The sequence below is a fragment of the Drosophila mojavensis genome, unplaced genomic scaffold (assembly GCF_018153725.1).
Source record: "Drosophila mojavensis isolate 15081-1352.22 unplaced genomic scaffold, ASM1815372v1 contig_74, whole genome shotgun sequence".
In the NCBI taxonomy this organism is placed as follows: Eukaryota; Metazoa; Arthropoda; class Insecta; order Diptera; family Drosophilidae; genus Drosophila; species Drosophila mojavensis.
Window position 1 is genome coordinate 5,920,437 of NW_025318899.1, and position 25,178 is coordinate 5,945,614.

General features: G+C 41.0%; 5 protein-coding genes and 1 long non-coding RNA gene across 7 annotated transcripts in view; 3 read left to right on the forward strand and 3 right to left on the reverse strand.

Annotated features, from left to right (window-relative positions):
* Positions 1 to 1,142: 1,142 nt before the first annotated feature.
* LOC26527789 (cell wall integrity and stress response component 3) lies at positions 1,143 to 2,375 on the reverse strand. Its single transcript, XM_015161892.3, has 2 exons — positions 2,266 to 2,375; positions 1,143 to 2,182 (listed from the first exon to the last, which is right to left on the reverse strand). Exons 1-2 carry the CDS (start codon positions 2,287 to 2,289, stop codon positions 1,292 to 1,294), a joined length of 915 nt encoding a protein of 304 aa, XP_015017378.1. The 5' UTR covers positions 2,290 to 2,375; the 3' UTR covers positions 1,143 to 1,291.
* A 2,561-nt stretch (positions 2,376 to 4,936) lies between these two features.
* LOC6581530 lies at positions 4,937 to 6,522 on the forward strand. 2 transcript variants are annotated; one of them, XM_044010372.1, is made up of 3 exons: positions 4,937 to 5,007; positions 5,053 to 5,218; positions 5,730 to 6,522. In XM_044010372.1, the coding sequence occupies exons 2-3, from the start codon at positions 5,064 to 5,066 to the stop codon at positions 6,202 to 6,204; spliced, it is 630 nt and encodes a 209-aa protein (XP_043866307.1). In that variant the 5' UTR covers positions 4,937 to 5,007; positions 5,053 to 5,063; the 3' UTR covers positions 6,205 to 6,522. The 2 variants fall into 2 exon arrangements, with proteins under 2 accessions (XP_043866307.1, XP_002007258.1); XM_002007222.4 differs by having other exon boundaries at positions 4,950 to 5,218.
* A 1,410-nt stretch (positions 6,523 to 7,932) lies between these two features.
* On the reverse strand, positions 7,933 to 12,554 carry LOC6581529. Its single transcript, XM_032731886.2, has 6 exons — positions 9,854 to 12,554; positions 9,521 to 9,793; positions 9,199 to 9,459; positions 8,951 to 9,130; positions 8,525 to 8,888; positions 7,933 to 8,457 (listed from the first exon to the last, which is right to left on the reverse strand). The coding sequence occupies exons 1-6, from the start codon at positions 12,551 to 12,553 to the stop codon at positions 8,453 to 8,455; spliced, it is 3,783 nt and encodes a 1,260-aa protein (XP_032587777.1). The 5' UTR covers position 12,554; the 3' UTR covers positions 7,933 to 8,452.
* A 10-nt stretch (positions 12,555 to 12,564) lies between these two features.
* LOC6581531 (uncharacterized protein KIAA1143 homolog) lies at positions 12,565 to 20,800 on the reverse strand. Its single transcript, XM_002007223.4, has 5 exons — positions 20,695 to 20,800; positions 19,795 to 20,626; positions 19,553 to 19,703; positions 17,467 to 17,786; positions 12,565 to 12,633 (listed from the first exon to the last, which is right to left on the reverse strand). Exons 2-4 carry the CDS (start codon positions 19,900 to 19,902, stop codon positions 17,581 to 17,583), a joined length of 465 nt encoding a protein of 154 aa, XP_002007259.2. The 5' UTR covers positions 19,903 to 20,626; positions 20,695 to 20,800; the 3' UTR covers positions 12,565 to 12,633; positions 17,467 to 17,580.
* On the forward strand, positions 14,431 to 15,371 carry LOC122757628. Its single transcript, XR_006357722.1, has 3 exons — positions 14,431 to 14,921; positions 14,996 to 15,150; positions 15,232 to 15,371. It is a non-coding gene; the product is annotated as an uncharacterized LOC122757628 (long non-coding RNA).
* Positions 20,801 to 22,945: 2,145 nt separating the features above from the next.
* Positions 22,946 to 25,178, forward strand: part of LOC6581532 (peroxidasin) — a 33,309-nt gene continuing 31,076 nt past the window's right edge. Inside the window, exon 1 of the mRNA XM_002007224.4 lies at positions 22,946 to 23,499. Coding sequence (XP_002007260.2) covers positions 23,318 to 23,499 — 182 coding nt within the window. The 5' untranslated portion in view covers positions 22,946 to 23,317. The remainder of the gene's footprint in view (positions 23,500 to 25,178) is intronic.

Here is a 25,178-nt window from a genome sequence, read left to right on the forward strand (position 1 = left end):
AGAGAGGACAAGAGGAAGAAATAAAGTGAAATATGAAAAAGAGATAAAGCGAGCAGAACAGAATCATAAAAAAGGAGAAGGAGAGAGAGAGAGAGAGAAAAAAAGATAGATAGGGAGGCAGAGAGAGAGGTGAGAGTAAGAGATACAGAGAGAAAGCATGATATTATATATTTGGTCAAAGAGGAAGAGAGAGAGAGAGACGAAAGAGAAAGATAAGAGAATAAATAATAATAATCTTTAACACAGATGTATATAAAGATAGAAAGAAACAGAGTGAGACAGAGAGATAGTTAGATAGTAGAAAGAGATTGATAGAGAGAGAGCGAGCGAGAAAATGAGATGAATAAAAAATACTAAAAGAGAAAAAGTAGATTATAGGGAGGACGACAGAGAAGAAAGTCTAAGCAGCGTTAAGAGGAAATTGATTGAGAAAGAAAATATAATAGCTTTAGCTAAGCTAGAGCAATGATAAAAATAGTTAGTAATACTAAGTAAGTAAATACAAACAGGAACATTTACAAAGAGCTTCTACTGCAATAAATATGAAAATTCCCTCAGCTGTCTGTGATTTCACTTTAATTTATTGATTTTATTTTATTTTCCATTTCATTCAATTTCAATATTTTCCCTTTGTGATTACTCACATTATGATTGATTGCGTTTTCGCAAATTACTATTCAATTGCGAAGTCCCAGCTGATTAACACTTCGTTGAGTTTGAATAATAAATACAAAATTGCAGTCGAGAGTTGCGATTCGCAATGCTACACACCCCAACAAAGTTGGGCAATGTTTGAGTAACCCATTTGTATGCGCTGGGAATTATTTGCGCCCGTGAACTGATAAAGCTTTCCGATCGACAACTGAACACAATGGCTAAAACAAGGAAAAGCGATCTCAGCGACAGTTTGGAAATTCATTTCCTTTCGCTTGCCACGTAGCTGGGAAAACTTTTGCCATGCTCGACTGAGTCGAGCTCGATGGGATGCTAATCCGAAAGGCGGTTTCGCTGTATGCATTAGCAATTAGAGCCTCAAATTCGGCAGAGTCGCGGAGATGAGTCTCCCCTTCTGTCCCCCCTCTTGCCCCAACCGCTCGATTTGCTGTGTGAATTTCAAATTTAAATAAAAACGGCGCCGCAAGTTTGCTGTTTGGGCTTTCAGATCAAATCACATGACTTTAATTCAACTTGGCGCGATATAAATATGTATATGTATGTATATATATGTGTGTGTGTGTGAGTGAGTTGAGTTGAGTTTCGAGTTGACTAAGACTAGAGCGGCTCCAAATGATTAGACACGCGCGGTCAGAATGACAGGCTCTGCCTCCACCTCGGCGACCTTAGCCTTGAGCTTCTCCTCCACCTGCTTCAGCTTCACAATTGGCTGATCCGCGGCGGTGGTGGTCGTGGTGGTGGTGCTGCTTGTAGGTGTGGTAGTGGTTGTGGTGCTTGTGCTGCTGCTGCTGCTCGGCTCGCTCGTGGTCGCCTTCTCCGTGGTGCTGGCCTGCTCAGGCTTGGCGCTCGTGCTGGTGCTCGTGCTGGTGCTCTGCGCCTCGACACTCTCCACGGGCGCCGTTGAGGTGATGGAGGTCTTTGTGATGCTGATCTTGGTCTGTTTGCCATCGCTGCTGTCTTTGTTGGCATCCTCGGTGATGGTGGCCGACGTGATCTTGGTGTGGTGCACCTGGAAGGTGGGTATCAGTGGCACTGAGACACCGTTCTGGGGCAGCACTGAGACACGATCGATGATCAGATGCGCAGGTCCGGACTCATCGCTCAGCGGCACCTTCTTTGTGGTCTGCAGCAGAATTTTGCGCTCCTGCGAGCTGTCGGCCTCTACAGGGGCTGCTGTCGTAGACACAGCATCCTCAGAGCGTTTCGAAATGCTGTGCTCATTGGTCTCCAGGGGCTCGATGGCTGCAACTGGCTTCACCTCGACCACCTCAGAGCCTGCGGCGCTGGCGCCGTTCAAGCTGAGCGCCGACTGAAACAGACTGTTCTCCAAGCTGCCAATCAGCGTCTGGAACGAGACCTGCTTCAGCTGGCCGTCGGCATTGGCCAGCACCTGACGCTTGACCACATCCTGTGGCGTCTCACGATCTACGGGCGCATTCCTGCCCAAGAACAGATCATTCAGATCAAAGGGTGCGGCACAGCTGCAGCTAAAGGTGACGGCCAGTAGCTATCGAGAGAGAGAGAAAGAGGGATAGAAAGAGGGAACATATATTAGCTAAAGATCAGTTGGCAATGGCAGCTGCTACTCACAGTGAAAATCAATGTGTTCTTCATGGCTCAGTGGTTGTTGTTCAATTGAATTTTCGAGTTGTTTTCTCCACAAAGTCCAGATTGATAATAAGTTCGCTGACGAGAAGTGTGCGCGTTTTTAAGCGTAACGCCGGACGGCCTAAAAAAAAAAAAAGTTCAGTTAAGCTTTCAGTTAGCACTCTTCAAACGTGGCTCAAAGCAAGCGAGATACAGTTTTGTGTGTGTGTGTGTGTGTGGGTTTTTTGTTTTTGTTGAACTGGTTTCTAGAAGAAAAACCTGCGAATTCTCCTTTAATTGCGGTTATTTGTTGTTTTGTTTAATAAAATGAAATATTTGTTCTAGAAGTTCTGTGATATAGATATATGTATATCACACATATAGAGATAGACATACATACATATTCAGGGGAACTCTATCAAATTAATGGTAATAGATACAACCTTCGGCCAAGAAAGAGAATCAATTCAAGGATCGATCCGAATGTCAGGAAAGACCACCGCACCCAGCTGAAGCTTTCGACTGTTTACTATTTTGTATCGCAGTTAAGCTCTGTCGCATAAGCCGCAAATTAATTGAATTAACATTAGTTTGCGATATGATTTTATTGGATTTGTATTCATTTCCAAGAAATCTTATTTAAAACAAATACATATTTATTTATTGATTTTTATTTACGAACAATTTAATTTGCTGCAAGCGAAATTTGCGTCTGACTAATTTTGGCGGAAAACGATGCGCAGCTTAAACAGCCTCTCTAATCTGCTGGTCACAACTGTTTACTTAACAGTCGCAACTGAACCTGCTTTTCACTTTGGCTTTTGGCAGGGGATTTTCAAGAATTGATTGCCTGTTAAGTGGAACAAAGAGCAATGAACAATTAGAATCAAGTCGGCAGCCGAAAGAGCTCGAAATTTTGAGAAACTGAAGTCAGGCAGCTCGTGCTATATCGCATGAGCTCATGCCGTGACATCTCATCTATTTTTGCCTATCCTCAGAGTTTACAGTTTTTATTTTAAGCTCAAATGATGCGACGTTAATTAATATTGAAAGCCCAAGAAAACAGATTGACTGTTAAATGGAACAATGATCAATTAGAATCAAGTCGAAGCTGAAACAGCTCGAAAGTTTCACTAGCTGAAGTCATCGCATGCCATATCTCATACCTTGTCACCCGAACTATTTTTGTATTTCTTCAAGTTTTATAGATTTTATTTTAAGCTCAAATATGTGACGTTAATTAATATTAAAAGCCAAACTTAAGCTATTAAATTTCAATGTGCAAATTGATCTATAAAATTTTCCATATATTTTTCAATTGATGCTGCTCGAGTTAAAACTCAGAATCGTTAAAATTCAGCTCTAGTTCCTACAGCTCGTGAATGCAAATTTCGGGATTCGTCTGGTTCTGTGTGACTGTGAGGCAGCTCAAAGCAGTTGTCGCCTGCTCAAACAGAAAAGAAGGCGATGCCGGATGGAGTCACAATCTCTAATAATTAAACGTTTTTATTGAATTAAAAAATTGTCACAAAAAAGCGACAAATAATTAGAAAAATTTTAAATATTTAAGTCTTAATAAACAGCAGCTGTTAAAAAAAAAAAACTCTCAGAAAGGAATTTCGAAAAATTATTAAAAATACAATTGTTGAGAAGCGTTGAGCATAAAAATATTCGAAAATGCTTTTAAAAAATTTAATTAAAAAAAAATAATAATAACAATAATTCCATTCTTAAATTGAAAAAAAAAAAAAAAAAAACCAAAAGAAAAACCAATTATGACCAATCATAATGTTTAAGCTTGAATAGCTGCAGCTACTAATAAATTTGCCTAAGATTAGAGCACATGAAAAATAAATATAAATAAACGAAGAACTTATTTCTGCTTCACGCGCTTCGTATGAGTGATTTCCTAATTTAATTTTCAAAATGTTAAAAATTATAAAAATTCAAAAAATATTGGAGCTCTGACTGGCAGTAGTTGCTAAATAGTTTATAGTTTTAAGAAGTAATAAATTAAAAAACAATAAACAGAAATAAACTACGAACTTTCTTCTGCGCACACGCTGCGTATGAGTGATTTTTGCTATGCACTTTAACCACACGCTGCGTATACGTAATATTTGCAGTGCTGCATATTCGTTATTTTCGCTTCAATTCTATTTGAAATTTGTATTATTTACCTCATCGAATACAAAGTTGTAAACGCCTGCCTGTAAGGCAAACAGTCGTCACACGCTGCGAATGCGTAATTTGCTACAGTCAGCCAGACAGCGGCGCGTGCAGCGAGCTGACGCACTCGCTGGCAATGTTCGCAATGAGCCTATTTTTGGGGCTTAGCCAGCGGGTAAACAACCAATTTGACATCAACATAAAACCGTATTGAGCGCGCTTTACACCAACATGAGATTTGCGTAGACGGCCTCCGCTATTGATATTGATATTCAATATTGAAACGAGCACAATTAATTAGAGCCTGTTGACGGCGCAGCTCAGGGAAGAAGCAGATAAAGACAATAGATGGCCCCGTGCCCTGTGGGCCGGAGAGGCTGCCCAGAGACAGCGAGAGCAGAGACTGCCGAAAGAGGCAAACCTGTCAGCCAATTAACAGGTGGCAATAATTACGCGGAATTGCATCTCGCAATTCGCACCTGAGCAGCGACTATAAAAGCCGATGATCCGCACTAATTAGGCTCAAACTTGCGAAGAACAGGCCAGGGAACAGAGCAACCAACAGCAGCAGAAACAGCACCAGTAGAGCCTATTTCGTGAAAGGGCAAACCAATTGAGGAGGCGTTCCAGAGATGAACTCACCACAACATGCGATCCTAGGAGCCGCTGTGCTCGGCATGCTGCTCGCCTTTGGCTGCACGCTGCCCGTGCTGGATGTCAGCTCCGGACTGGACAATGCCACCCTCGAGCAGCTGCAGGCGAATGGCAGCGATACGCCCAAGAATCTGTAAGTAGCAAAGGATGTGACACTGAGAGAAAAGAAGATGTACGATAAGAGTTGGGCAAAAGTGAAACCAAGACAAAAGTAGTTATGGGATTCCAATCAACTGAAGTAGTGCTTTGAAAGAAAAGTGAATGTGAGATTAAGACAAAAACAATATTAATTTTATGTGAAAAACTCTAGTTGAAATTTAATTTTGTTGTACACTGTGGGAAAAGTAGAAAAACAAATGCAATTTTAATTTTGTTTTCTAAGGTTTTAACTGAAGCTTACTTAAAATATAACTGATGTCTAAATTTTCATTATTTAGCTTAATCTACTTAGCTTCAGATCTGTCTTCTAGTCAAATCAGGGAATTCAAAATAGGTATCCTTAAAAATAATGAGCGCTTTAAGTTATAGAAACTCCATAATTTAAATGATGTCATCTTTTCTCCAAGTGTATACCTAAGAGTTTGCTAACTCTCCTCTCCAACTCCAACTCTTCTCTAATTTCTCCACTCTCCAACTCACTTTAGCTACGTGGTCAAGGCAGTGGTCTATGAGATCGGCATACTCACCGAGGTGGGCGACAATGACACGGACTTTGAGAGCCAGGAGCGTGTGGATCTGACCTTCTACGATGCGCACACGAATGAGAGTCACATTGATCTGGGCAATATACCGTTGCCCATTCAGACCAATGTCTCCGGCCAGGTGCTAACGGGCATTGCCCCCATCAACATCGGCGCATTCAGCAGTCCCCAAGAGCTGCTCCAGACGCTCCCATTGACGGGGAGCATTGTCAATATAACGCACAGTGACACGGCCTTCTATCAGCTGACCAAGTCGAATGCGAGCGACTTAGAGAAGCCACAGGTGCTCAGCGAGGATGACTTAGCCAAGCTGACGCATGCCTCTGAGCTGTTCCCGCCGAGCGGTTCGCTAGGTGGCCTGGGCGGGACAGCCGGCTCCAATAATTTGGACGATAAGTCGGAGGAGGAGTCGCAATAAATCAATTGAAGCTAGACTCCAAATTTGGAATTCTGCTAACGAAATAATGCAGTGCGTTGTGCTCCCTATCATAATACCCATATAAAACACATATCACATAAGAAAAAGTATTGTTAACCATAGTAAATAAGTGTTATTAGCGACAGTGTTAGACAAGACTGCAAGAGATGGAGTCCGTTAGGTAGCATTCATATCTAGAACAAGTAGAAAGTACCGCCCTCAGCATTGACTTAGCCATAGTCAAATCACTTTTTCTATACGTAAACGTAATAATTAAAGAAAACTGAACAAACAAAAAAACTAATTTTATAAGTGCTAGATCAAATGAGTTTTTACTGGGGGGCCCATGTGACTGGGAGCTGCTAAAAGCTTTCCATCCATTCACACTTCTCACCTGAACTTGAATGATTAATACAAAATTTACTGTTTTCATATAAATGTACATATATATAGAGGGAGACATATATATACACGATCTTGGCTTACATACATTCTTTCCGGTCTGCCACTCCATTCATATCTATAAATCTTTATTACTTTTTACAGTCAATCTCATTATTTTGACTAAAGTTTGAACCCGTTTTAGAGGTCAATTTAATTTCGCGCATTCTTATGAAATAAATGCTCTAATTAAATAACAACCAACAAAACAAATTGAACGTTTCCAAACTGTTCCATGAGTTACAGCTTATTGCCCAATTAGCGCAGCTTAACAAAAAGTTGACTATTATCATCTATATATTTATGTATATCCTAGGTACGGATCTATATCTGTCTATATTTATTCAGAAAATATACAGATACTATACAACTATATTTATATATAGAAAAATGTGATTAAATATATGAGATACTCTTAAATCAAACCGCAAATTCCAAAACTCCTAAGCTTCGAAACAGAGAATAAGATCTTGGTTTTTATCATATTAAATACCTTTTTTGGTTTACCATAAGTGCAGCTAGAGAACCTTAACTCTATAGATAACATTAGCTATATATATATAATTGCTATACATAGCTACCCCTTACTCCACATATACTCCACTTTTGAAAAATCAAACGATATTATAAATTTTATATTAACTAGTTTTTAATTTTTCTCATTTTCATTTGTTGGTTTTGTTTGTTTGTTTGTTGTTGTTGTGTTTTAGTTTGTTTAACTGTAGTACATGATTTCTTACGTCCTAGTAGATGATATATTTTATATTAATAGATATTATGTTATATATATATAAATATAAGTTTAAACTTGTACACGCAAAATTAAAATTTGTTGAACGTCTCAGATCAGATAAGAGAACCACCCCGAATCGCTAAGTTCCGCCTCGATTTCATTTAACCCCCCTTCCCGTGCCCACTAACCCCCTTTTAGGAAGCCTTTTCAGCTCCCTCATCGTACTTGCCTAGCTCATGTTCTTTACGTAACTCTCACACGACCTATCGATAACAATAGACGAGTCTATTGTTATCGAATTGCCATTGGCGTGTTCTTGTTGTGTTTCAGTGTGTATGTGTGTGTGTATTAATATGTACATACTGCAACGCACATTTAGATACTTGAATTCGTAAATAGTATAAATAATATTTAGTTTTTAACTAATTTACATAGTCATGTAGACGATGCGCTCTAGCGGCTTCTTTTTAAAATATATATATTTATATGTGTGTGTGTAGTTGTGTAAATATGTGTGGGGGTGTGTGTGTACTTAAAATGTAGGTGTATGTAAATTATGCATGGTATGATAATTGTGTTTATTAGTAGTAATAGCTACAATTTCAACTTATGTGCACATGCTAACGTACATATATCAACTAAATCGTAACTAGAATCTGAAATCTGTATCCGTATTTGTATTCCGTATCTGTATCTGCTGTGTGTGTGTGTATCTGAATAATCAGAGTCGTGTGTATCTGTGTTAAGTGGTAACATTTCTCTTAATGATCGACGTATATTTAGGTTTAGGTTTAGGTTGCTTTGTGGTTTTTACTAAACGTTTCTTTCCGCTCGCTTTATACAGTTCTGGCTTACTAACAAATCATAGATGTATTATATTATATATATATAGACGTTCGCGTCGGCGCAGCCTTAAAATCATATAATAACTAATCTTAACGCGCCAGCGGCCAAAATGCTGCAGCAAAAACTATGCGAGATTAGGTTTGTTTATTTGTTTTTGTTTTGTTTTTTGTTTTTTTTTTTTTTTTTTGTTATTTCTTTTCTTTCTTTTTGGTTGATCCAATGCGCCGTTTAATCTGCAAGTAAGATATATTTATATATATATTAGCTGATAGTTTGTATATATTTCATTTGTGGACTTGCCTATGACATGACTCTCCATATTTGTGATCCGTGGCTTCGATGCGGGTTGTGGTATGATGGTGATCTCATCGTTGATCTTCAGCGGCTTTAGCAATGATTCATTTGCGGCTCCGAGCGCGTTGCGCGCCATGCCACCGGCACCACCAGCACCACCACTGCCACCACTACTGGACTGTGCGCTATTCTTCTTGCTGTCCATTGCCTTTCGGGCCACGGTGCTGTGCGCCGTATATACATGCGTCTCAAACTGTTTGTACATGCCAAAGGTTGCCGTGCAGACGGTGCACTTGTACGATAAATGTGCAGGTTTCAGGGTCATATGATGATCGCGCGATACGTGATTCAGTAGCTTCCATTGGTACATCTATATAAATAGGGGAATGCAATTAGAGGAGATTGTAAATTTTTGAAGGTATTTAGACTTACCCTGCCACAGACGGGACAACGGCCGGCATCTTTGCCCTTGTTAGCCGCCTCCTGCATAGAGCTTGTCACTAAGCCATGTGAGCCCAGCAAATGTCTTTCCAGACCTTGATCCGTAAAGAAACGGAACTGACACTTCTGACAGTTCAACGGTGGACGATTGTAGATCATCTTGGGATGTATCTGAATAGCAAGAGGGTAAAACCATTAGCAACTGATTGAGCAGTAGATAATTATAATTTAGCGTTTACCTTCACTTTATGCATCCACTGCATGTGATTACGCAGCTGTTCCAGATCCTTGATATAGCCATCGCATATCTCGCAGATGACAAACTGCGCCTTGTTGTTGCCGCCGCTGGGACTCTGGCCGGGCTTCATGCCAGCCGCCGCCGCTGTCGCTGGCGCCTTGCTGGACGAAGCAGCGGCCGCATTGCTGCCAGCTGCTGTTTGTCGAGGTAGTGGCGTTATTGAGATGCTCGGCTGACCCGCGACGGGCTTCTTAGACGCTTGCTGCGATTGGATAGACATCGGTTAAATATTGTAGAAGGTAAAGCAGATTAGTTTGACTAACCTGCACAAGCTGTCCGGCAGCCAGTTGATAGCTGTTGGGCAGCGACAGTGCCGCATTGCCGGCGCCAATGGCACCGCGTACGGGCGCAGGATTCCTGACCATGCTGTTGGCATTGGGCATGACCTTGGGCAGCTGAGGAGCGCGTTGCCGCATCTTGGCGGCATTTTGGGCAGCCAACGCGGCGGCCTGCAAATTGCGCGCCTGTGCGGCTGCCTGTTGCTGTTGTATGGTTGCCAGCGCTGCCTTTTGCGCTGCTGCCTGCGCCGCCATGGCCTGTAAATGATATGGAATAGTTAGTTCATCTTAATCTAGGACAGTTGTTCTATAGCTTACCTGATAGGCAGTGGCTGTGCCCACGAGTCCGTGGCGTGGCTTGATGCGCGGTATCTTAGCAGGCGCTTCCCAGTCGTTGGGCGGCGCCAGATTCAGTTCCGGCCGGAACTTCTTGGCGCAAACCGGCTGATGGCGTGCCAGCTTCGCCTTGCCATTGTCCTCGAAGCCGCAGTTGGGACACGTGTGGTACGGCAGCGGCTTAATCAGACGCGCCTTGATATTGTGCACGGCCTCCATGTGGTAAACGATCTCAGTGGCATTCCGAATCTCAAATGTACAGAAGTTGCACTTGTATAAGACGCCATTCATATGCGGCGTTTCGTAGTGATTCGCCATGGAGAGCGCAGATTCGGATTTGAAATTACAGAATTCACAGCGTTTCATTGTGAACTTGAAGGGGGCGTTTTTCGTCTTGGAGGCCTGCAGGTTGCCGCTCAACGCATTGATGGCCATCTCAAAGTCCTTGGGATCCCGCGACAGAGATTTACGCATCTTACGCTTTTGTAATCGCAACAGATCCGACTGCACATACTCCTGCACCAGGCCCACACCAATGTCCATAAAGAACTTGCCTAAGGGACTCTCAAAGTAGTTCTCCTGGCCAGGTTTTGCGGGTACATTCGAGGCAGCGCCGCCTGAAGCGACGACTGCGGCGGCGGGTTTGATGGCGCTCTTCAGGGCGGAGATATCATCGCTGACCTCCTTGATTAACACCTTGGTGCGCACACCTGACTCGGAGTCGTCGTCGTCGTCGTCATCGTCATCCTCATCTGATTGCTCTGACCACGATTCATCATCGCCATTCTTCCGCTTCTTTTTACCCGCTGGAGCATTCGTTGTCGCCGTGCCATCCGCATTCGCTTTGTCCTCTTTGTTCTGCTCGGTCATCATGTCAAACTCGTCCACCTTGTCCGCCACGGCCAGATCCTCGGCCGAGAGCGCATACTTCGTCTCAATGGCCTTGATGACCTCGCGTATATTGTCGTTCGGGGGCTTCTCATAGATGTAGGGCACAATAAACGATGGCGCCTCCAGCACGAACATATCGTCCGTCAAGCCTGGCAACAGATTCGCATTGTTCGTCATGCTGGGCAGCCCGGCAGCAGTCAGCGATAGTGTGGACGGAGTCAGCTGCACTGTGCTGCCCAGTCCGGCTCCTGCAATGCCGGCCATCGGCACCAGTTTCGGTGGCGTATTGCCCAGATTGGTGGCCACTCCGGTTACGGCATTCGTTATGGTCACCGGATAGACAGCACCGCCGACCCCTGCAATAGTTGGCCCCGCCTCGTGTGGCATTAGAGTGCGAGCATCCTTGATGGTCAGCTGTCCCAGGCCAATGCCCATGCCCGCACCCATTCCGGATGGGGTTGAGCTGCGCTGTCGCTTGCTATTCGGATGCAGGTCGTCCATGTCGCTCTTGCGCTTGTTAAGCGCATGATCGCTGGGCGAAATACTTGGCGGCGTATCATCCTCAATGACCACACAGTCATCATCATCGTCGTCATCCTGATCGGCTGGTGCTGGTGGTGCTGGCTGTGGTGGTGGCGGCGTTGGCTTCACAACGGCTGGCAACTTTTTGCTTTGCGGCGTCATTGGCGTTGCAGCTGTCTGTCCCGTCTCCGAATCTGAATCGGAGGGAATGAGCACTGCATCATCCGAGGAATCAACGCTGCTTGACGCAACCGCTGCAGGCATGGCATTTGCTTTGCTAGGACTTGCTTTTGGCTTGGCAGCAGCTACGGCTGTTGATGGGGTTTCCTTTTGTTCCGTCAGGTCTGCCATTTCCTCATCGCTGTCCTCGTCCAGATTAACCACAGCTGCATCGTCATTGCTTTTCGTTGCTTCCGCTGCTGTGGCCTGACCGTTGGGCTTGACAGCGGGCACAACAGCACCAGATTCTTTAGCCTTTGGGCTTTCTGTGAAGCCATTCATTGGCGTCTCCTTCTCCTTCTCAATCTCCGTCTTCTCCTTCTCTTGCACTTCCTCCTCCACGTTGTGCATTGCATCTGCATCTCCATCGGCTTCCGAGTCGGTCACCGTTTTAGCTGTGCCACTTTGCTGGCTAGCCTCCTCGTCATCGACACCATCTACCTCTTCTGCATTCTCCACCCTCTTCTTCTGCTCCGTTCGTTCCTTCTCCTCCTTATCGGCAGGCGGCTGTGTAGCTGCACCTAGAGGATCTTCGGCATCGCAACTGTTTTCTGCAGTACTGCCTATTTTTTCATCCTCGGCATCTTCGTGATCACCATTGGTGGTCACTTCCTCCTCCTCTTCGTCGTCCTCATCATCTTCATTCAGTTTGGACTCCTTGCCATTGCCATTCTCTGTGGAGCTAGAGCTGGTTATTTGTGAGTCACCCTCCTCAGTGTCATCCACATCCATGGCTTCGGGCGCAGGATTCGGATTCGGCTTGCTATCATCGTTGCTGTTGCTGTTGCTGTTACTGTTGCAATTGCTATCCAGCGGCAGCTTTGTAGCTGTAACATCTGCATCTGCTTCCGTTTCCTTAGCGGGCTTTATCTGCTCATCCTCCTCCAGATCAGCTTTAGAGTTTGTCTTCTGCTCATCTTGCGTCTCAGCCGGGCTGCTGCTTCTGCTGTTGCTGTTGTTGTCGTCGTCGTCGTTGGCTGCCCCCTTGGTTAGTATATTGGTTGTGGGCTCGGCAACGCCCTCCGGCAAAACGACGTCGACTTCAGTCATTTGTTATTTTGTTCTATGGTTTTTGGAATGTGCCTCTTGGTCGATAGATGTCGCTGCTGCTGCTGTTGTCGAGGATGCGCCTGTTCAATTAGATCGATAAATGAATTTTGATTAATTTACACATTCTATATCCATTGGCTGTAAATCGATAGCTCATAAATTAACTGGAAAATATTTGGCACATAGAAACTGAAAACCAAAGCGTAAACATCAACGAAAAACCAGAGCAAAGAGGAATTGGAAGAAGCAGAAAAAACGCAAACTTGCAGAAAACTAATCAAATAGAGCACAACACAAAATTAACAATTGCCAAAAAAAAAATACAAAAAAAAATTATAAAGCAAAGAAAATTGAAATCTAGGTGAATTAAGCTAGCCCTGCCTCGTTACATCCCCTCCCCTTGACCCATAACAAGAGAGGGGGCAGCAAAACCTAGAAGAGTTAATTGAGACAAAATGGCTGCCATATTGGATTAAAACTAAAATACAATTTAATATGTATATATGTAAATACAAATATATATGTATATACATATCGGCATGTTTATATGCAGTTATGTATATCATCTAACTATGTATGTACTGGCGTATGTATGAAATAACATAAAAATGAAATTTTGCGAGACATATTAAATTATATTTATATATAAGAATATATATATTTATGTACATATATATGAATATATATTATAAGAGTACATAGCTATGTAAAACCAATATATATTGTATGTACTGTGTTGCATAAACAATTGTACATATATATATTTATATATTTTTTATGTATATTCATATATATATTTCTGTACATACATATATATATTTATATATATATATACATTACACACATACAAACAGCAGTTACCGAGCACACAGCAACTGCACGATTGACATACATACAGACAACACACGCACACACACCTACATACATACATACAAAGCGCACCGCACAAAACGAGCACACATACACATGCACATATATATGTATATGTACAATCTATATATATACGAGCACATACATATATCCACTCACACACATATATATATATATAATTATATGTATGTATGTTGATACAAACGGACACGCAGACGCTGGGACGGACAAACAGACAAACGAACGGACAGACGGCCGGTGAGACGACGATGACGGCGACGACGACGACGACGTTGGCTTTGGCTCTGCTGTGTTGGTTGTTGGTTGGCTGTGGCTCGCTGCTGCTGTAGCTGTAGCTAGCGGCGTCGGCGTGGAGTGGAGTACGGGTGGGTACAGGAGCGTGTTTTGCGCTTGTGTATGTATGTGTGTGTCGCTGTTTTGATGTATGCGTGCGTATTAGTTTGCAAGTGTGTGTGTTTCTTTATGGCTGTTTGTATGTAAGCAAATGCTTTTTTTTAGACAAGTTGCAAACAATTAAATCAAAATTCTTTAAATTTCTGCATAACAATCGCACAATAACAAGCTCTGATCTAAACATATACAAAGCAAAAACAGAAACTTACAATTTACATTTTACGTCACACTTAAGATGGTAGTGGCAGGTTGTTGTTATTGTTATTGTGGCAATTAACAAAACGAAAACACATATAAACAACACAATAAAAATAAAGGATCTTTTTTGCCAAACGCACAACAAAATTTTTCTTGATTGTGGAGCACACACACACGCGAAGCGAATGAAAAAAGAACGCTACGCTAAAGCGCGACAAACGGACGATAGACGGGGGCAACAACAAGGCAAACTGGAAATGGAAGCGGAAAAAAGCGAAAAACGTCGCTACAAACACAGAGTTGCATGAGTAGCAACCCGGTAAGCAGAGTTGCATGTATTCTCAAAGAGCGGCGCGCCAATGTTATCGAACAATCGATAAAATTGCAATAAGCGTTTATTGCATGTTGCAAATAGTGTAGCTACAAAAAAAATTGCCAAATTGCAATTCAATCACATGCCTTCGACGCAACTTGCAGCATACATAGAGATCGGCAAGCAGATATTTGTCGGCAGAGCGCCAACTTTGGCATCGTGGCGCACAACGAGAGCGACTAGAGAGAACGCACATCTGTTCAGAGGTGTTACGCTCAAAAATAGCGAATGGCAATGTGAAGCGCAAACGAACCGTTGTCGTTACGGTTAAGTGTATGGGTGCATGCGTGTTTGTCGGTGGATTCGTAGCTGTTGTAGTATTGGAGCGCGCCCATGTGAATGGATGGATGGGAGGGAAAAACAAATTTGACAATTGTACCGCGCGTACGAACGAAATGAACAAAACAAAACTGAAACGGCATTGCTGCTGCCTGTGTTGTCGTTTAACGTATATGTCGACGCAGTTGCCGGCGTGTTTGATGGATTTTCTTTTTTTTCTTTGTAACAGAGACTGTGAGTCTGCGATTCGCAAAAATTTGAAAATTTCCCGCGCAAACGAATTACAGTATATGTTGATATTGTTGCAGCTTATTAGTGGCAATAATAGTTACACCTAAGACAGACCAATATTCAATGCGCCCTCACACCGGCACCGACACACACACATATATATATATATACATATACATACATATATGTATCAAGTGTAGTAAGCATAGGCAAAGCGGCGATTGCCCCGTCTGTAAGTTTTAAAACTGTATACTCATCACGATACTTCTGCTGGCGCTGCTGATGCTTCTTCTTCTTTCCCAACTTATTTCAGATTACGCTGCTGCTCTCTCGCTCGCGCTCACTCTCTCTCAGTCGCTCTCGCATGCTATGGGCCAATATAATACAATACACATACAAACATACAAAAATATATATATATACACACACATATACATATATATGTATGTATACTTATATAAGTATGTCTATTCATATGTATATATGTATGTAAGCTGAATGCCATGTTTGTATGCATGTGTGTGTGAATATATGTATATGTATACATCAATGTGTGTGTGATTTGGTCTATATGCAAGTACAAATTTGAAAGTAACCCGCTTCTCACCCCCGTTGATCGGCAACTGGTAGAAGTTTGGCATTCGCCTAGCTCCGCAACCGCTGCCACGGGATTCATTAAGAGCCACCAACTATCGGTAAAATAGTATATATATATACAAATATATATCGTATATATGTATGTATGTATTTATAATAAAACGATAACAAAACTTTTCTGTTATACATACACGTGACCTTTTCTCTGGTTTGTGTCGTCGTCGGCGTCGGTTGTCATGCGAATTTTAGATATAATTTCTAAGAAAGTTAACCTTGCAGATATTTTTATTTTCTACTTATTTTTATAGTTAAGAACGAAAGATTTTCGAAAGGATATTTTGAAAGCTAAAAATGTCATTTTTCTCCAATGCGAGAAAGTATCTTAAGGATATATTATTCTTAAGGATACCATATTCAAAACCGAAATTTAAAGTACCTCAATGTAATTTAAGAATGGTTTTGAAAGGTTTTCGTTGAAGGTCACAAGGTTACAGCCAAAAATAACTAAATAATTAGTTTGATAACATTCTAAATAGTCATAATAGTAAAATACTTAATGGCATTTACTTATTTATATTTCTAGTTAGCTGTTCACATAGAAATATATTGTATTTATGTACATACATACATCTTTTTATACATATAACACAATATGATAAAAATATAATAACAAAATATGACTCATTTTAATGTATTTCAAATTTGCAGTATCTAGAGTTGCGATTAAAATTTTTCTATGAATAAGCCAAATTTCGGAGGTACATATTACAAATATTTCATTTCGGCGTAATTTTTATATAATAATAACTATATAAATATATTACATTACACATGTATATATTATATAGGTATTGATAATTAAAGCAAGGAAGTAGATAATCTACATAAATTTAGGTCATTTAACTATTTAGTAATTATGTTTTAATAAACTTCAAATAAAAATCTATTGTTACCTAGTTGTTGGTGTTTTGTCAGCTGAGTTCTATCAAATACTTTAGATACTTTCCCTAACGAAATCTATAAATTGCTAAGCTAAATATTATGTCAAGTCTAAGCCTTAAATTGGATTTATTCATTTCAATTACAATTAGTCAAGTTATTTAATCTATACAGTCCATTAGGTTGCACATATTTTGATGTATATGGATATACTTATTCATATGTATTGGAATATATATAAATAGGTAACCGCTATACGTTTGCTAAACATATATCATATTACATGGAAAAAGTATGACCAATTACTAAACGTTTTACCATTTAGATTACGAATCCGTCATATACAACAAAATGTTAGTGAAAATGAAGATTAATTTGAGGTCACTGGAAAACAATATTCATATATGACATTATCCTGATAGAAAATATATCAGATTTAGAATAGAAACTATGCAAAAAGTTGCCAAAATATGTTAGACTTAACACTACTAACAATTACGGTTTCAAGTCGGATATATAGTTTCCAATTTAAGCTAAGATCAAAGCTTATAGATATATGATCTCCATTTGGAAAAGCTGTTGTATGAATTATGAAGTTATGAACGATTTTCTTCAACTAAGAAACTCATAATGATTTCAGGACCAGAGTTTTAGCATTGAGCTAAAACCTTAATTAAATTCATAATATGAATAAAATGTATAGAGATAATAAATTTCATTTGCCAAAACATAAACAAAACGCTAAAAATTTCGCATTCCCATAAGAACTTGGCTTATAGCACAACCACTTAGCCATTTATAATCAATATATTACATATGTATGTACACAGACACACACACACACACATATATATATACACTTATATAGATAGAGATGTATGTATGTATGTAACTTATTTTATACGCAAATTTTAAGTGCGCAGTTTACGTTTATACATATGTATGTGTGTGTGTGTGTGTATGTGTGTGTGTGTGTGTTTTGAGTGTGTTTGTGAAAGATTTAAGCGCTCACCTAACCATTCACTGCGGCCAACCATACAAAGAGGCTGCTGCTGCTTAGTCGTAGATACAGCAGCGAATACAATATTGACAGATAGATGGATATTTGTTGAAATTCTTATAGATTTCAATCCTCGCCAGCCTCGGCGTCCTCCTCGTCCTCGTTGAACGACAATTTGCTGCTGCTCGACTTTGACTTTTTGCTTTTTTTATCCTTCGATTTCTGCGGCTTCTCCGATTTCTCTGGTTTGTCCTCAGTTTGGATTTTGGGCTGCTTAACCCGCTGCTTAAACACAATCGGTTGGCTCAAATCCGCTGGCCTCTCAGCTTCTTCTGCAATGCAAGAATTTGGTCATTAGTAAAATAATCATAAAGCAGAGTCCTATAAAATCTATAGACAAACATAAATGTCTTTTTTATGCCATATGGGCTGTTGCAATAGTAATAATAGTTTTATGCAGTGAACGACTCCGCCTCCGCCTCCGCGTGCAACGCAACACGCCCCATTCCACGTCCAGCGTCCGCCCACAAATGAGATAGAAACTGATTTTAACTCATTTCTTGGTCGTTGCGAGCGTTTTCCTAGTTGCCTCCCGACAACCGCCCACAAATCCCTCTTTAACACCCTCCAGCCCACTCAACCCCATCTGAGTAAGCGTCTTGCATTGCTCCTTCGCCTCCACCTCTTCGCCCATTGGACAGAAGACAGTGGCTACCGCTGCTGCTGCTACCGCCGCCGCCGTCGCAGCTCCCCTTCGACCATACACATACATCCACACACACACATACATGTGTCGTCGTCAAGCCACTTGCCGTGCTCTCTTTGTTCGCCTGTTTCGTTCATCATTGTCTCTCCCGTTTTGCTGCTTCGTTCATTCTTTCACACGTTTTCACCCGATTTTCTGCGCGGGCCTTCTGACAGCAGCAGCAGCAGTAGAAGCGGTGGCGGCGGCGGCGGCAGCGGCGGGTTGATGACGACGATGGCGATGGCTGACGGTGGCGGCAACGACGGCGACGGCAGCAGCAGCAACAGAGCGGCAGCTGTTGTTGGTTTTGCGATGGCAGCGACGGCGACGGCGGCTGTGGGTCGCCGTTATTTGTTAACTTCTCTTGGCTGCCTGCTTTATCGTGCGCTCCGCTTCAGCTATGATTTTCATCACATGCTCCGCTTTAGCGGAGCCCCAATGAAAATGTCAGTGTGTATGCTTTGTGCCCGCTGTCTATGTGTGCGTGCGTGTGTGTCTGTGACTATCGATGTGTGTGTGTGCATGAGGGTGCTCCGCTGGCAGTGCCACACTAATTGCAATAATCGAAAGCCAGGAAAAGGCAAGGGCATGCGGCTCTTGGCACTTGGAACTTCTACCATAGAGACGCCAGTAGGCGTTGCAATGCGTTGCGGGCGTGGTACATAGAACTTACAACTCCCCCCTCACCAACACACTCTTCCCTCTTCAGTCAATTTTTCGAGGTTAGAATTGAAGTCGAACATGAAAATGAATTTTCCATTGAGCACAAACAAATGAGAAACTGCAACAAATTCGTATTTTCGCAAACACACAAACACAGAGAGCGAAGAAAAAACAGAATTTATAGAAAATCGAACACTTTGAATTGCCCGCAAAAATTTAAAATGTAGAACGCGGTGTTTTTTGCCGTTCGGTTTGCTGCACTTTTGCGTATTTCAATTGCATTTTGTTTATGTTTCATGTACATATAAATTTGCAAGATTTCAATTGCAAAAACACCCAAAACACACGCGCGAAAAGAAACAAACACAGACAGATGCAAACACACGTTCAGATATACATATATATATTTACATACATACAATATATATATATATATATATTTGGACAGACATACGTACACAGTGTAGGGCAGAAAGTGGCAGCGTGAAAGAAGCGTGGAAGCGACCGACGCTCGATTCTGACTCAACTGAACTGAAAGCCAAACTGCCACAGACGATAACTACATCCTACCTACGCACACACCGACACGCATTCACAGGCACACATACAAACGCAAGTGCACACTCACAGCATACATACATATATACAAATACACAGCACGTGTGTGTGTGTGTGTGTGTTTGTGCATACCTTTCGCTATGCGCTGCTGCTCGAGGGCCACCTCATCAGCCGTGAGATCCCCACGCGTTAGGACCACAATTTGTGGCTTTTCGTCTTCACGCTCAGGTCGCTCCTCACTAGAATCGTAGTCCTCCTGATCCAGATCCTCTAGTCTTTGGCGCTGTTTATTTTGTTGTTGTTTTATTTGCAACAAAGCTGAACATGAGCGGGGGCAACTTTGTTTTGATTCAGCGACTGCGGCAATAGCTTACCTTTGTTTCGACGGTGGGCCCCTCCTTGTAGCCGATCTCCGCCTTAAGTTTGGCCAAAAAACTGGGTTCCTGTGGCTTCACGTAGGTTATATTGTTGCGCTTGGACATAGCAATAAAGACATACGTATAGAAAATTCAGTTTCTTTCAACGCCTATCAGTTGGGCTTTTCTTTCTATTTTGGTTGCCGCCGTTTACCTTCTCAGTGTGAACGGCTGTTCGCATCAGTGTTGTAAAACGCACTTCGATCACCATACGATTGTATGAATTTCAGCATAAATTTAACTTATTGCACATTTAATTTGAGTTCAACGACGTTTACATTTATATTTCTTCAATTTTACAACATTTTTGTTTTAAAACTTTCTTGATTTAATGCTTCAATATTTGTATATTTTGTTATCGTTTACAATTTATATCGATATAGAACCATTTGCAAACAGCTGTTTTTATAACGATGTTTCATGTAGTGCGCATGAGCGCCATATTTGCTATGAAATTTTAAATTTGACTATTGTGAATGGCGGTTAATTTGAATTTGATTTGAGCTGGGTCTGAGCTTTATTTAAATTGAAACAGCTTATTAAGAAGTGTCAATTTAATGTTGTAATGTAATTTAATGTTGTATTATCACTGAAATATAGTTGGCTATTGCTACAAATTCATACAATTGAAAATGATTTGTTTGTTTTGTAGTAGAAACAGTAAAGACTTTGAATTCCCAACTGCCGCTACGATTTGCTGTCATTCATCTGCACCAATTCCCATAACAGCTTTCTCTTCCGTTATACGGTCAATTTGCTGAATCCTGCTGCCAAATCACCGCAACGCTATCTATGGCCAATAAAAAAAGAAGAGAAATTGAGCGAGCTGTCGCATAACTTGCAAATTTTCCACTTCACCTGCAATTCGATGCCGTCTAAAATCGAATTTTGATCAAAACTGACAGCCAAACAATACACAGCGGCATTCATCAACGTTCGCCGTTGTCGCATGCAGCACCAGCACCAGCAGCAGTCGCGGCAGCTATCAATCCATTTCCCATTCCCCTGAGTTTCTCCCTCCTCTACTCTCTATCTCCCGATGCTTCATAATAAATCATCTGTAAATTGATTTCAAAAACTTGCTGCAAAAAACGAGCATTCGAGCAGCCGCTGGGGCTCACATGTTGCCCCAACTGCAGCGAATTTATGCATAAAACAGCAACAACAACAACCGCAGCAGCAGCAGCAGCTAGCAAAGAGTTTGAGCTGCAGCCTGGCACGCGCTAAAATCTCACAAGCGCTCCCTCAACTAATATCAAATTGATAGCTTTTAAATTTGATTCCGCGTCTTATCACCAAAAGCGACAAGTTCGACAGGCCCAAATGGAGTGTGCACAGACACACACACTATGCGTCTCTCTCCCTTTCTTTCTGTCTCTCTCTGTCACTCTCTTTTCTTATCTGTCTCTATCTCCCTTTAGCTGGCAAAGTTTCTTTTACTTTCTGTGCTGCATTAAAAATGAGCAGCGCAAAACATTTTGTGTGTTGCAATGGCAGCAAACTGTGCAGTAGAACGTGGCGTATGCTAGCTATTCCACATACCCCGTAAAATAGTGTTGACTGGGTATGCTTTAACAGATTTTCCTTATATAGCATTAGGGTAATCCTAATGCATATTGCCCTATGTTAAGCAAATACATCCTACATTCCAGATAGCATACTTATATAGCGTATGCAAAAAAAATTACAGGGTATATAGCCTTAGTCAAGTTACGAATTATAGAACTTTGGGAAAATTGGCATATATATTGGCATATATATTGCCTACCTCAACACATTACAGGGTATCAACTTAACTTAAATAGCAAGCTTTGTTGTACTATGCAAATAACTTGCTAATGCAATACTTCAACTTGTCAACTTTGTTGACAAATTACATGGTATCATGTAGTCGACCTTTGTTGGATAAGGTCGTAAATGGTTCAGAATAGTAGAATTATGCAAATAAATTGCGTCACTTATGTGACATCAATGTTACATGGCAATTGTGAATTACAGGGTATTACACAGTAGTCTTCTGTTTATAAACTCAACTGTGTTTGAGGCTTACCGCTCAAAACTTTGCAAATGGATTGTTTTACATTTTAAGTTGGTAATTTAACGGGTTTTTAGGCATGTTCTTTCGTCAATTTATAAATGACAGGGTATATGATCGTTAATCATAAATTATAGAGCTGTTTTATAGTTTAGTTTAACTTTTATTTAGGCATACTGTGAATTATATGTTACTGTGTGATCATAGGTGATCATAGGTGATCATAAATTATAGGGTATAACATAGTTTATGATAGCTTGGCGTGGCTTAACGTAAGCGTAAAATAATGCAAATAGTTTAGCTTTTTCTGTCTAGGAAAGTTAAGTACAGGGCAATGCACTTTTGTTGAAAATTACAGGGTATTAGGGTATTAATAGTGAAATTCGGTCTGCTAAATTAGTTTTAATAGCTGACAGCTTCATATAATGAAAGTAGTTTAGCTTTGTATTACAGGGTAGCAGACTGTGTTTGCATATATATTACAGGGTATTTTGCAAGTCATTCCTGCATATAGTTGCAGCTGAGTAGGCATCATCAAGTAGTTTCTATAGCTTATCTAGACAGTCTAGCTGTCTTTACAGGGTAGCTGCTAGCTCAGACCACTATTCTCATTCAACTATCAGCTGTTGTTGCTGTTCTTCTAGTGGTTTGGTATTTTGTGTGTGTGTGTTTGTTTGTGTGTGTGTTTGTTTGTGTGTGTGGCAGATTGATAGCAATTCGAGTGGCTTCCCTTCTTTTTCTCAGCTAATCTCTCTCTGCAGCCGTTTCGGCTTGGCCTTGACTATGCTCTAAGTTTTAGTTGAACATCTTTAGTTACATATTAGCAGCAAATACAAATAAACACAAACACACACACACACACATGGATATATAGATGTATGTGTGCATAGCCAAGGAGTCACATGAGTGACTTGAGGAAAAATGTTATCACACGCTGCATCCGGCCGTGCAATCGGGCAGCTGCCGTCGCATCGTCGGCCGTAGTCGGCCGCAGCCGCAGTCGCTGGGGCGCTTCGGTTTTACGGTTTCGGTTTACGGCCGAATCGTGCACGCGTTTTTTGCCAACATTCAGATGCTCGTCGGCATTTGGCGCGTGCAGTTGCAAAAGGCGCGTTGCAATTGAGAATAAAACAAAAACAAAAAAACAAAATTAAATTCTAAAATTCAAAATTTTCAAATTGAATTCGAAAACTCAAGTGAATTGAAGTAAACCAAAGATAAACACGAACTAAGCTAAACTGAACTGAAACTAAGCTGGCATGAGGCTGAGAGTGTGTTGATAAGCCGCAAGTGATTTTGGAGGCTCGTTTCACTAATCTTGCAACTAGTGCCACATCCGCTGGGCCAGTTAGTCAATCGTAGCTCAGCTTGGATTGAGTTGCTTCAGAGTATCGAGTGACGGCGTTCGAGTTTCGCCTTACGCGTGTTCTACTGTTGCCAATTAAGATGCAGGGACTCTGGCCACTGGCCATGCTCGGCCTGGGCCTGTGCCTGGCCAGCTTCGTCAATGTGAGCGACGGTCAGTGGGTGCACTGCCCCAGCGGCTGCACTTGCCTCGCTCGCACCGTGCGCTGCATACGCGCCCGCCTCAAAGTGCTGCCCCAACTGCCGCTGGATACCCAAGTGCTGTAAGTAATGTGAAGAGGGTGAGGGGGGGGGTTAGCTGGAAGAGTTCTAGCTTTGGCTACGCTTGGTTTGGTTTACATGCATAAATCATCGTCAAGTTTTTGGCTTTTCGCAAATCCATAAATTAGTTTTTAATGTGCCGCGAGCTGTGGATGAAGTCGGCACTGGATGCTGCCTTGATGGCTCCTTCGGGCGCCACTCTGCGCGGCCCCAGCTTGCCTGTTGACTCAATTAAACGCTGTCTAACTAACGCCAAGACTTGTTTTTTTGTTCACTTTGTATATTTGTATGCATAAAAGTACGTATATATATACATATACCTATCAGAACTGACGCTGCGTTTATGCATTTTCCAAATGTCAGCACTTTTCCCCATGAATTTCCACTCAAGTTGCAGCTGTGGGTCGCTGCATGCAACTTGGCAAATGTTTGTGAAACATATGCATATTTATGCGATAGGCTGACTGCACCACCCAAACGCTGAACCACCCAACCACTCACTCTCTACAGCGAGGCAACATCAAAGTACGATTTCAGTATTCCAAAGAGAATTCAATGAGTGCACGATTTATTTGGGTGAAAACTTAAAAAAAAATGTCAAAATGGGGAACACTATAGATCTATATTTAAATATCTGTGTATATAAAGAATATATATAGTTTTCTTATACAGTCAACGACAGATTTCTACTCTATGTATATAATTATGAAAAACTATTGAAAATTTTAATGAAGTTACCTGCAATAACAAAATCTTTTTATAGTGTGTTTATATATGACAGGAAATCGATTTAGTTTATTAAATATATATAATGATGTAGATTACTACAGATCATATGTGATATATTTATAGGCCATGCTCGTATATAAATGTGATAATATACTTACTCTATGAAACAAAGATCTATATATACTATTATAACATGTTGGGAATGTGAGGAAAAGTCGATCTATAGTGATTGATTTATGTATATGCATATGTATGTATATTCATGTATGTATATTGATTTCATAACGGTCTCTTTATATACATATATCGAATATCTACTATATTATAAATTATAATTATTGATCTATATTTTAGCCACCTCTCGAATCCCCACTTAATTATAAATTATTATTATACATGGGTCTATATTTTAACCATATTTATGTCTAATTTTTATAACAAATTAAAGTTATGATTCAATAACTAAAGTTCTGTGATACTTTTAATCTATATCATTGAAATGGAAAAACTGATTGCATTATCTGAAACAAGGTTGATGAATTGCATTAGCTTAATCCCTAGGCTTTCAATTTACAGAGGGATAGATAAAGGAACAGAACCAAATAAACTCAGCTTTCCTTCGCTAAAAATATTATAGGCTTGTGAGCTATTCAGATCATCACGTGAATTGATATGATTTACAGTTCAATATATTTTAATTAATTATCCCGAATTATAATTAATTATAAGCCCGAAAAACTTAATATCTTATGAGGTAAAGCAGGTGCATATACGTATGTATGTATATACAAATATCAAAACTCTGTCTTCAGATGACAGATAGTCAAACTGAGAGACAGGCAAACAGACAGAGACCGAGATAGAGACAAAGACAGCAGCAGAGGTAGATAGAGTTAGATGTGAAGAGAGTAAAAGAGACAAAGACAGCCCAGTCAATCTAACAATAATCTGA

Excerpts from the sequence above, each read along its gene's own strand:
- LOC6581529 (XM_032731886.2), bottom strand. The coding sequence starts at position 12,553 with ATGACTGAAGTCGACGTCGTTTTGCCGGAGGGCGTTGCCGAGCCCACA. Across the intron at positions 9,131-9,198 it reads AGTGGATGCATAAAGTGAAG|ATACATCCCAAGATGATCTA; the intron begins GTAAACGCTAAA and ends CTTGCTATTCAG. Across the intron at positions 8,889-8,950 it reads GTTGTCCCGTCTGTGGCAGG|ATGTACCAATGGAAGCTACT; the intron begins GTAAGTCTAAAT and ends CTATTTATATAG.
- LOC26527789 (XM_015161892.3), bottom strand. The coding sequence starts at position 2,289 with ATGAAGAACACATTGATTTTCACT. Across the intron at positions 2,183-2,265 it reads AGAACACATTGATTTTCACT|CTACTGGCCGTCACCTTTAG; the intron begins GTGAGTAGCAGC and ends CTCTCTCGATAG.
- LOC6581530 (XM_044010372.1), top strand. The coding sequence starts at position 5,064 with ATGAACTCACCACAACATGCGATCCTAGGAGCCGCTGTGCTCGGCATG. Across the intron at positions 5,219-5,729 it reads AGCGATACGCCCAAGAATCT|CTACGTGGTCAAGGCAGTGG; the intron begins GTAAGTAGCAAA and ends AACTCACTTTAG.
- LOC6581531 (XM_002007223.4), bottom strand. The coding sequence starts at position 19,902 with ATGTCCAAGCGCAACAATATAACCTACGTGAAGCCACAGGAACCCAGT. Across the intron at positions 19,704-19,794 it reads GGCCCACCGTCGAAACAAAG|CGCCAAAGACTAGAGGATCT; the intron begins GTAAGCTATTGC and ends CAAAATAAACAG. Across the intron at positions 17,787-19,552 it reads GCAGCAGCGCATAGCGAAAG|AAGAAGCTGAGAGGCCAGCG; the intron begins GTATGCACAAAC and ends CTTGCATTGCAG.